Raw genomic sequence first — 12,477 nt, 5'->3', positions numbered from 1 at the left:
CATTATCATGGTAACTCAGCTGCAGTTCCAGCTAATCCTTCTTGTCTTTAGTTTGTATATTTTGTGTCTGCTTAATCTAGAATTCTTAGGTTTGGGTGTGCTAAATGCTTGTAATTGTTTTGCATAATAGCGTGATTTGACATCAAAGTGTTTTGAGTAATGTGTTCCTCTACTAATGCATACAGTTTGAATGTTCTGTAGATGGCCTTGCAAGAGTTAGATAGTTCTAGCTGTACCCAACTTGTCGGCAACGCCTTTGTGGAGTCTTATTACCATTTTCTTCGCCAAGCCCCAGAAGATATGTACAAGTTTTATCAAGATTCTAATGCTTCATATAATGGCAATATGATAACGCTGGATGTAAGTGTACTTTGACATGTAGTTATGATCCTGACTTAATTTCACTTTAATTCTGTGGCCGGCAACCTATTTCTGTGTTTTTCCTTATTCAGATTCGACTTGAAGGCCTTACTACTTTGGTCATATATTTGAAGTCATTGTTATTTTCTAATGGTTAAAAATGGATTATAACTCTTCATCCTATAATATTGGGCTTAGCCTTTCAAGGAATGAAGCCAATTAATAATAGACAAAACGTTTATTTGATATTGTGCAGGCTGCAATGTTAGACCTATTATACTCGGTCTGTAATGGTGCGTGTGTGTGTGTAATCTTGTTGTTAGATTGTATTGTGAAGTCGCCTCTTGGAATGAATTGGAAGAATGATGATCTACGGTTGTAAGTAGTGAGTACCTAGTGTTGATGATAAGTATTGTACTAAACGTAGAAATTCTTTTGGAACAGGCAATTAAATCCATAAATGATGAATGTCGTACATGTGAAATAGAGAGTGTAGATGCTTAAGAATCTCCTCAGAAAGGGGTGACTGTATTAGTAACCGGATACTTGGTTGGAAAAGACAACGTGGGAAGGAAATTTGCCCAAACATTCATCCTAGCTCCACAGGAAAATGGGTACTTCATCTTCAAGGATATGTTTAGGTATATTAAGGACAATGAATCATCACAAACAAACATCAGTGATGAACAAGGTGGGCATAATTTTTCTTTATTGGTGTATTTTTTTTATCTTTAGCATATATTTTACAATTGCTTCAATGTTTGTCTCCTGAACCTTCGATTCCAATTTTCTTCTTTTATGCTCAAGGTGTTGATTATATTCTAGTTATTTGGAACTTTAATTTTTAGGCATTGACTGGTGGTATATAGCTACATGATTTCAATTCTAGTCAAGTTGATGTTATATCCAGTGTTGAGATTATATAGCTACATGACTGTACAATTCTAATTCTTTAAATTAATGCAGCCTTTGAGTGGGTTAGGACTTAGGAGTGGGTGAAGTTGTAGATTCTGGGCACCCAGACTTTAAGGAAGGTGACCTTGTCTGGGAAACAACCAATTGGGAACACTACAGCTTAATCACACAACCAGAAACCCTCCATAAGATCCAACACGCTGACGTTCCTCTTTCCTACTATACCGGTATACTTGGTAAGTCATTTGCTCACAAACTCATATAAGCTTGTATCAATCTTGGTTTACTGAACTCATCTGTTTGTCTCATTAACTTATGGCAACTGTGGCCATTTCAATGTGTGTCCCAAACAAGAATACTCATTAGGAAATTTTAGGGGAAATTTAATTCTTAGGTGGGAGCTGGGAGCTCATTGGTGACTGTAGAAAGTATGAGTTTGCAATATTCTGTATTACCACTTTATTCCTATAAGTTTCAGGGTAAAACTTGAACTTTTGCAAACTATTGTAAAATATTTGAAGTGCATTGTTATATTGCTTTGGAGCGAGTCTGTGATGCATGTTTTCACTCCTGGACTCCAAGGAGTGAATTTGAGTTTCCTCAAATTTGATCAATTGAATTAGTTGGCTTGGCCATTGGAAATTGCAATCATATTTGTAGTAGAACTTATATAAAAGAGATGCTGATAATAGCTTGGGTTGAGTGTCCTGAATTACTTAACTGGAGATGGGACTAATGAGTTATAACTTATAAGCAAGGTCTTGTCTTCATCTTTATAGTGGTTTGAGAACAGGCACTAGTACAGCCAATTCTACTGGTATTAAAAGCCAAATTGGTGTATGTTTCTGTAGATCTGTAGTAAAGAGTCATAAATCTGTTGGTATGTATTCGGCATGCATCTTTTACTTTTACCCTCAGTTCTCCCTGTAAACTTGTGTGCATTTATGCATTGTCCTTTTATAGGTATGCTGGGATGACCGCCTATGCAGGCTTCAATGAAGTTTGTTCTCCTAAGAAAGGAGAATATGTCTTCATTTCAGCAGCATCAGGTGCCGTTGGTCAGCTGGTTGGACAATTAGCAAAATTGTTGGGTTGTTATGTTGTTGGAAGTGCTGGAAAGTAAAGAAAAGGTATAAAGTTAGCATCGATTCGCCAATTTACATGCCTGTCAGCTGCCGTTTACAGTGTAATATATTGGTTACAAGACTGATTCTTGTTCTTCTGAACTACTTTCATACTAGCTAGGTTGACCTTTTGAAGAATAAGTTAAATTTTGATGAAACTTTCAACTATAAGGAAGAGCATGACTTAACCGCAGCTCTGAAAAGGTCAGTCCATAATTGCTCTGGAACTCAAATAACATATGTTGAGCTTCATTGATCTCCCTGTCTATTTCCCGTATATACTCATACTTAGCTTCATCTATATGTCTTCACAAATTACTGCAAAAGTAAGTCAGATACGGATATCAGAGCTTTAGTTTAAGTACGTGATTCAAATCAGTGAACCGTACTTGTCCAAGCCAGCGGGTAAGATGAACCAGACCGGGCAGGTGAACGAACAAGGAAAGTAGAGGATTCGGATAGGCGAGTCAAGGCGTTTGTGTAAAAACTCTATCTGTCTCAAAAGTTGCATATGAAACAGGCCATGCAGTGAGTTAGCACTGTGTTTAGCTATGTTTTCATCAGATTAGAAAAGAAAAACATTGAGAACTCTGATAAGAAAAAGGAAATCACGATCTAAGAATCTGTTTGAACATTACTTCCTTCAATCACAAAGATTTTGGGAGTTTCATTAGTCTTGTAGGCAATGAGTCTTCTAAGCAATGCAGTTAATGTGGATTTATGACTTCTTGTTGGACCTTTGGTATATGAAAAACTTTCCATCTGAAAAGATACATCGTTTTTGTTGACCTGTCCTGTAAATTATAGAGAGTTGCAAAGGTCGACCCTTTATCAATGGTTTTGTTGAAGTGGTTTGAGCAGTCAAAGTCTCAATGAAACTAGCACTTAATTAGCTGTATGATGATCAGGTATTTTCCAGGAGGCATTGACATATACTTTGAGAATGTTGGTGGGAAATTTCTGGATGCAGTCCTGCTCAACATGAGAGAATGATATCACAATACAATCTTGAAAAGCCTGAAGGTTTGCCATATATATGACATTTCTTCGTGGGCTGACATATGACCGGGGATAACTCACTAATGGGCTTGAGGGGCTACGTTTGACTCTTGCTGGGCTAAAAGTGGGTTTGGGCTTGCCATATAGCACCGCTGCAAATGCTCCACTTCGCTGGAAGCGTTCCTTGGGAATTTGTTAGAAAGTTTCCCATTTTTAATCTAGCTTTCTTTGGGATGTTATATATGCGGAGGACACTAAGTTAATACATATATTAATCAGTATTTAATTTTAAACCTCCATTGTAAACTTAGATGATAATATGAATGATTCCGACTGGTTCACAGGATAGAATCAGCCTCGATTAACAAGTCAGCTTAGCCGTACCGTTTGCACTGCAGAACAAGTGCAGGATAAACAATTGTATACTGGAAAAGTACGGTACTAATTAATTGAGTGCTGATCGATCAACATTGTATGAAAATTTGGGTTTCCGTACGTTAAGGTTGACTGGATCGGGATGGGAGGGCTGACTTTTGAACTTAATTAGTTAGTTGCAGGTTTTGATTTCTAAGCAATGACTTAAGTGGGCGATGCCTGGCGTAAACAAATTGATTTCTAAGCAAATGACTTACGTTTGTACCTTTTTTGATCAAGATATATATTTTCTTCTTTTTTATACGTACCGTACTGTACCTTAAAGATCAAACAAATTGATTTCTAAGCAAATGACTTACGTTTGTACCTTTTTTGATCAAGATATATATTTTCTTCTTTTTTATACGTACCGTACTGTACCTTAAAGATCATCAATTTGGCTGAAATTTTGCAGAGATGATCTATACATTAGTACCTAAAAACTGAACGGTCGAGATGTGGATATGCGACCGAAAAGTGACCCTAAACCCTAACCTCACTCTGAAATTTCAAAGTGAGGCATCGCTCTGGATAGGATCTATATATATATATATAAACGTAACTTTTGATCGAGTCCGTAGACCTAGCTAGGTCGCTGCCTGCCAAGTGCGTGCTGCTGTATATCTAGCTAGGAATATATTGAAATCTTCTGTAAAAACATGCATCCGAATGCATGATATATAGACTTTTAGTTAACTCCAGAAAAACTGAACTAGACTTTTGAACAAAAAGAACCGGTATATATTGCTCGGATATGCTCAACTTTGAATAAAAGTAATTAAATTGGGTTTCCGTACGTTGAATTTGATTGAGATCACGGGATCGGGATCGATCGGGATAGCAGGGCTGACTTTTGAACTTAATTAGTTACTTGCAACTTGCATGCTAATTCATAAATTTGTATATTTCTAATTAACCAACGACTAATTAGGAGGACGATGACTTTCGTAAACAAATTAACATTAAGGGGATGGTTGGTTAGTTCATATATACCTGGAACTGAAGCAAGGAATAACACCAAATCGATCAAGGGCTAGCTGGGATTGACATTCTGACAAGGCCGGCCGCCCAAGATAACGTACATGAGTACGTATCTGTATATCTTTGTACCTTTCTGGTCAAGTCAATTTTTTTTCTTTCTTTCTTTCTTGTTTTAATACGTACGGACCATAAGTATACATCAATCTAATTGATTGGGTTGCAAGTAAGGAACGTACAGATCGGGATTTATAATTGCAACAACATATTACACCTCGCAACTGCGTGCTGCTGTATATCTAGCAAGGAACTGAGCTCTTCTGTACACATTACATGCATGCATGTGATAAAGTGCAAACAAAAGTTGAAGTAGAGCTTTGAACCAAAACCTAGTATATATTGATTGGACTTTGAAGCCAAAAAGAGCATGACAACGTAATTAGATGAAATGAAAGAGACCGGGCAATCGGGTTGGTTTTTAAATGTATATATATGACGACACAGAAGTAGGTAAATAGGAAACCAGGTAGTGCATGCATTAAAAATAAATGATTCATTTTGATAATTTAAATAAAGTAGGTAGGAGACGAAAGTTTGGTATATATGGCAATTTATATAGTCCTGTGTTTTGTTTTTAACTATGCATCTTGTATAATCATATATATTAGGGATTATTATTAGCCAGCATCCTCATCATTTTCGTTTTCAACTAGCAATATAAGACGCAATTGGGTTTGAATTATATATATGATGGTCCAGATCGATGGAAATTTATGCATTCCGTTGAACAAAGAATATGGATGCCCTTATGCATATATTGATTCTTTGAATAAAAAAAAAAAAGAGTATGGGGAGCTACCATCTGATTGAATTTCCACGCATGTATCTTTGAAATCCAAATTCGTTGACTCCCATACCAGCTCTGGCTCTGTATATCTTGATCGGCCGGGCTGTCCAAGTCAACTATCCTTGTCCCTCACGTTAATTGTAAAGATATTTTCATCGCTTTTATTAGTTTTTTTTTTCGGTTGATATCTCCTTACTCACTTCAATTATATACACCAAAAGTCATGCATTGGATGTGAAGTCAATGAATGGATCCAAGTTATGCCAAATGAGCTTTATTATGATGGAAAAACCAAGATAACTTTGGCGGGTCATATATGTAGCTAGCGTAGCTACTTAGCACATCCAACTTGGTCTTATCATTAATTACTTGGTATCTGTATATGTAAAAGTATATATTCTTGTATTTTGCTACTTGCATTCACCTATATATATATATAAAAGATCTTATTTAGAGATCTAGGTGAAGGCAAGTAGCAAAATATATATATATTTTAAAATGAACTTATTTAGAGATCTAGGTGAATGCAAGTAGCAAAATATATATATATTTTAAAATGTAAACATATGAAAACCGTTTATTCTCTAGTTTATTACGTATTGATGAATATTGCAAAAAAAAAAATCACCAAAGTTAAAGATGTATATGATGACATTTCAGTCTTCTCACATCTTCTATGAAAATAATAGAGTTGCAGATGCTTTAGCAAACTATGATTTATCTTTTTCTGAAATGGTGCGCCGGGATTCGATCACCTCCTTCATTTATGTTTTCGCACTATAAGAATGATCGGTTGGGTTTTCTTCAATTTTATTTTTGTTAACTAGCTAGAATATCATTATGCTTATTTTTTGCATTGGGAGGTTTTGATTTTTGGTCCCCTCCTTTATATTCTTTTTCCCTTTAATCTTATGGAGTGGTAGAGATGACCCTCCTCTTCTATCTTTCTCAATAAGTTTGCATGCCTCTGGCTTTTTTTTATTTTTAGATGAGGATAAAGAGGCCATGGAATGGTGCAGTACTATGTCTATATACATGCCTTGTTATTCAAAAATTAAGTAGTTGTTTAGCTGGCAGCAGCTTGATAGAGTAATTATCTCACTCTATCTGGCCCATGTGAGATTGGGACTGGCCGGTTGACATGAAAACTAATAATCAATTACACCCAACTGCCCAACTTGTGTAAGTGTTCTAACTTGACCGACGTGTAGCTAAACTATAGCTGACTGTATCCGCTATCCTTCTATAAATAGCATGCACGACTCTCCCTCTACCACCATCCCAAACTCACAGATCATAATGAAAATGGAAACAAGCAGCAGCAGCAGCTCATTTCCCATTACTAGCAAAGATCTTCCTTGCGATATCATAGAGGAAATTCTGCTGCAGCTGCCAGTCAAGTCGCTGCTCCGTTTCAAATGCGTGAGCAAATCATGGCTTAATCTCATCTCCGACCACAAATTCATCAAGTCACACCTTCACCACTCCACCAAACAACACCCTCACCACGATGATGATGACGGTGATCGAATATCAAACGCACATCTCATGCTCTCCTCAACAACCCTCATTCACTCCCTCCATCTACAGCTACCCAATACTCGTACCAAACAAGAAGAAGAAGCGCCAGCTGCTGCTGCTGCAACTGATGCAGTAGTACTCGAGTCCATGGTGGAGTACCCGGTGGCGTCGACGGTGAGGCGGCCAGCTGTCAAAGACATCAAGATCGTCGGTTCCTGCAACGGCTTGCTATGCTTGGTGCTCGACTCCCAACACATGATCATATACAACCCCTCCACCAGGCACGTTCAAGAAGTCCCCAACCCGGAGGAAACTGTAGTCGGTAGAGATTACTTTTACGGTTTCGGTTATGATTGTCGCAACGACGACTGTAAAATAGTGAGGGCCACTTCTTCAAGTAGGGATGGAAATTTCGTCACCCTACTTGACATCTTTACTTTGAAGACCAACTCTTGGCGGACAAAAACCAAAACACTACCCTTTTATTTCATGTCCAGCGTGGTGGGTACCCTTCTTAATGGGGCTCTCCACTGGGCAGTCCGTCGAGGAATCAACATCAGTCCTTCTGACGGTGATGACCATGACCCGAGGCCTTTCGGGATCGTCTCCTTTGATCTGACGGAGGAGACTTACAAAGAAGTACCCCTGCCGTGTGACGGTGACAAGCATTTCTCTTTCTATGGATTGGGGGTTTTAGGAGGGTGTCTGAGTATGCTCCACAGCCCCCACGGGTCTGATTATCAAGTGTGGATTATGAAGGAATATGGAGTCAAGGCGTCTTGGAGTGTATTCACAACCATCCCACAGAAGATGGAGGATTCTAAGGAGTACATGGGACTGATGTCGCTTTTGTGCATTTTGAAGAACGGCGAAATTCTAATGATGTTGCACAACCACAAAAAGGTTGTGATATACAATCCCGGACAAAGGAAATTTCGAACCATATTCAATGGGGAAATAGGCTCTTCCCAAGTGGCCTTATACCTCGAGACTCTAGTTTCAACAAAAATATATGCACCATCCTCATCACCATGCATCCTAGCTACCTAGAGGTGAAGCCCCAGAATTAGTATGATCGAGGAAGAAGCTATCCTTTTGTTTGGTCATGTAAACTTATTAGTAATCTTTTATATATATCATATGCGAGCTGTGTGATGTATATTTCCGTCCTTACAAAAGTTGAGCTTGATTGTATATGCAAACTTCTGAAGTTCATAAATTTCATTCTGAAGAGCTTTTCCATGCCAGTTTGGACTTGGATAGTACTGTACATTTTGAATAATATATAATCGGTAATGATTACGCCATGAATTGGCCTTGGCCAATTAAACATGCATGTCGCACGTCAAGTAAGATGACACTTTGTAATTAGCTTGCTAGGGGCCAAATAGTTAAGGCTTAATCAATGGATCAATTAATAAAGAGATGGTAGTCCATAAATTTGGACTTCGACTTGAGGGGATATTATTGCCTCCTAGCTCCTCTCAACTTCGATCACTCAGTCATGATCGATCGAGTCAACGTCGCTTGTAATTTTATTCATCTAATTTTATCGGTGCGTGCTTCCTTGTAATTTTATCCTAGCTAGTCCGATGGCTTAAATATTTCTAATCTGTTCGAAGATTATCTGTTTGGGGTCAAGCAATATATATGTGAACATCGAGATATTTAATGTGGAATTAGTAGTTTATGCAAACACATGTATAGACTATAGACGAAAAAGTCTTGGGTAGGGGCTGCCACGTGGTAGGGCAGTGCGGCCCACCAATCAAAACTTCAAAAAAAAAATTTCTTGTTCCAAAACTGTCCTCAATTTGCAAAATAAAATACCCAAAACACCTCCCCTGCTAGGGGGTGATTGGAGGGCCTCACTGCCCCACCACGTGGCAGCCCTACCTAAGACCTTCTCACTATAGACAGACCAATAGCATCTTAAGGTACCCAACCTGCCAATAGCATCTTTTATTATTGTTTTAGATGGTAATGTAGATTAGTTCTTAGAAGGTCCAAAAATATAAGACGAATTTGTAGTCTTTTTCAAGTATTATTTTGAGTTATCACCAAGCGAAGATTGACATTAAACTATGTCAAGATTTGTAAATTACCATAAAATAATATTTCATTTCTGCATAAAAATTCATCACCATTATTAAAGATAACTACAACTAGAACCATTAAGTTTGACTAATGAGTTCATAAGAATTCTAGCTAACAATGAGACGAAGTGCTAAACGTCAGAAGAGAGTAAACACGAAGGTATGAAATGCAATTAGAATAGCTACGAAACATTATGAAGTGTAACAAACTGCAATCAAACGATACAAAACAAGCAAAACAAGGACTGAAAAATCGATATTTCCGTTTTTTTAGGATCTCGATATATCTTCGACTTACCAAGAGAATATCGTGAGAAATTTTCGATATTTCACGATATTTCCGGAAATATTCAAAATTTTTACATTTTTACGATATTTCAGGAAATATTCGAAATTTTCGCGGAATTCCTGATATTCTCCCGAAATTCCAAGATTATTGTCACCTCTTGCGATATGTGAGTTGGTTAGAAAGTATTTTGACCAAAATTGAAGCCAAATTTTGACGAGGTTGGGGTTCGAATCCGATACCTCGTGAAAACTAGTCCTTATCAAATCCGACTAGACTGTATAAATTTATAGGGTCATGTATCGCTTTTTGAGTCTTTTCCCTCCATGCTTATAAATCTTCTGATTATCTAATTTGCTAGCCAGTAAACATTTGGTTCTATTACCAAAAAACAAAAACTTTTCTATGTACTTCTATAGATCATCTTCTACTTCTTTTCCTGTTTGTTTGAAGATCGATGTTTGTTTTAACATATCAATTTAATTGTAAAATATTATTATAATTAATAATTAACTCTCCTAATCTCCTATTTAAGTCATTTTGAGATTTCTCATGTAGAATTTTATTTCTTTGTCGTGTCAGCGCATCTTATTATACTCTAAAGGGCAATTTTTAACAACAGTACATGACAAAAACAGTACATGGAGGGCAATTTTTCCCTCCATGCTTATAAATCTTCTGATTAGCTAATTTGCTAGCCAGTAAACATTTGGTTCTATTACCAAAAAACAAAAACTTTTCTATGTGCTTCTATAGATCATCTTCTACTTCTTTTCCTGTTTGTTTGAAGATCGATGTTTATTTTAACATATCAATTTAATTGTAAAATATTATTATAATTAATAATTAACTCTCCTAATCTCTTATTTAAGTCATTTTGAGATTTCTCATGTAGAATTTTATTTCTTTGTCGTGTCAGCGCATCTTATTATACTCTAAAGGGCAATTTTTAACAACAGTACATGACAAATGGGTGACTCCGAAGTTCGGTACATTAAATTTCACAACAATCATTTCGGTACATGATCTTGTAATCTCGACCGAAAATATATACATGTCGTTACGTAAAACATTAGTCAATGTGATTTTGGTCAAACATTGAGGGGCAAATCAGTCACTCCCTAATTTAATATTAATATCTTATTAATATAATATTAATGAAGAGAGAGAAATTTAAAAAAATGAGAGAGTATTGTTTTCTCTCTCTTTCGTCCCCGTTCAAACCCAGCAAACTCATGTTCTCTCTCTCTCTCTCTCTCTCTCTCTCTCTCTCTCTCTCTCATTCGCTTGGCGGCGAATTCTGTCGACAGTTCACGATGGCGGACTGGAGGAGACGTTGTGCCTAAGAGAGCTGGTTCATGAGGGATAGAATCCTCGCATTATCTGAACGCGCCTGATCGACTGCCTCCGCCAAGCTCACTGAGCTATGAGCATAGCCTCTCATTCGCCTCCTCTGCCACTCCGAGCCTCTCAAACGTCTTCTGCAACTTGGCTACTCTGGGTGTTTGTTTGAATCAGATCAGGGTCTTGGTAATATCCTCCTTCCTTGAAATTTCGACCACTTGGGTCGACTTCGATTGGCCCCAGATGCTCGGTTTCATCCTCTTTGGGACTTCACTTGGTCACACAGGTCTAGGGTTCGGGATTGAGCTTGACCTTCCAATTTGGGTGTCTCTGATCAAATTCAGACGAGGACCTGGAGCCAAATTCAAATGGGTTCCACAAAGTCTTGGTCTTTGGTGGGTTTTGTTTGAGGAGGTGGATGACGGGGTTTTTGGATAAATGAAGAGAGGAGGAGATGGGAAAGAAAGAGGAGAAGAGGAGAAGGAATAAAAAAAAACAAGAAGAATAGAAAGAAAAAAACATAAGGAGAAGACAACGTGCAGAGGAGAAGGGGGAGGAAGAAGGACGCGAGAGCAAAGGAGATAGAGGGAAGAAAGAGAGTGAAGGGGGAAAAGAATCCCAGAAGAAGGAAAAAGAAAAAGAGAGAAAGAAGAATCAGAGAGAGAGAGAAAGAGACAAGAAAATACTAAATTACCCTTAGAAAAAATGAATAATTACATAGGGTTAACGGTGTTATTGACGTCATGTACTAAAAGTGTATCAATATTACAAGTTCATGTACCGTTTTGATTTGTTTGAAAGATAATGTACCGAACTTCGGAGTCACTCATTTGTCGTGTACTGTTCTTGAAATTTTCCCTACTCTAAATTACTATAATCATTATAATTAAGTTAATCAAACACTTTTTTTTTAATATTATAGGTAACTGATCATGTAAACATTTCATGAAAATTCATTAATGATTTTCATGTTACTTTCTAAATTTCCATCATTTTCTTCAAAAATTTACTTAGATCGAAATTTCCTCAATATTTCCATCGAAATTTTTATTTTTTGGACTATTGATATTTTCTCGATATTCGATATTTTAGTCATTGATACAAAATATCAGCTCAGAGGCATCTCACATAGTAAGGTGGGGCTTGCCGAAGTCCCTATTCACTTTTATAGCGCATCTAGGCCGCCATACATTAGATTAGGAGTGGGCATAACACACCGAAAATCAGGTTACCGAACCGTCCGAACCGGATTTTCCGGTTTGGTAACCGGACCGAACATAAACGGCGCCGTTTTGGAGTTAAACCGAACCGAACCGGTTGTTAACGGTTCAGAACCGGTTCCAGGTGTTGAACCGACCGAATAAAACCGCCCGAACCGAATTTTTTATTTTATTTATTTTTGAATTAATTTTAATACTTGTCTAATTATGATTGGTCACAAACCAAGCCTATGTGAGCTTGCATGCACCCGATCTCTGTAGAAACCCTAATAGGGTAATACTCTCAGTGGCCGCACGACTTCATTTGTCATTTTGCCAAACTCTCTCGACCTCTCCGCCTCTCCCAACTCTCACGATCTCTCTTGACCTCTCC

At 37.5% G+C, this 12,477-nt stretch overlaps 1 protein-coding gene across 1 annotated transcript; it reads left to right on the top strand.

The window, feature by feature from the left end:
- Positions 1–6,902: 6,902 nt before the first annotated feature.
- Positions 6,903–8,405, top strand: LOC133739287 (F-box/kelch-repeat protein At3g23880-like). The gene has a single exon (XM_062167031.1). The coding sequence runs from the start codon at positions 6,937–6,939 to the stop codon at positions 8,206–8,208; it is 1,272 nt and encodes a 423-aa protein (XP_062023015.1). The 5' UTR covers positions 6,903–6,936; the 3' UTR covers positions 8,209–8,405.
- Positions 8,406–12,477: the final 4,072 nt, after the last annotated feature.

This window comes from Rosa rugosa, chromosome 3, assembly GCF_958449725.1.
Source record: "Rosa rugosa chromosome 3, drRosRugo1.1, whole genome shotgun sequence".
Classification (NCBI taxonomy): domain Eukaryota; kingdom Viridiplantae; phylum Streptophyta; class Magnoliopsida; order Rosales; family Rosaceae; genus Rosa; species Rosa rugosa.
This window is presented reverse-complemented; position numbering and strand designations above follow the sequence as displayed.

Coding starts and splice junctions, on each gene's coding strand:
- LOC133739287 (XM_062167031.1), top strand. CDS start 6,937: ATGAAAATGGAAACAAGCAGCAGCAGCAGCTCATTTCCCATTACTAGC.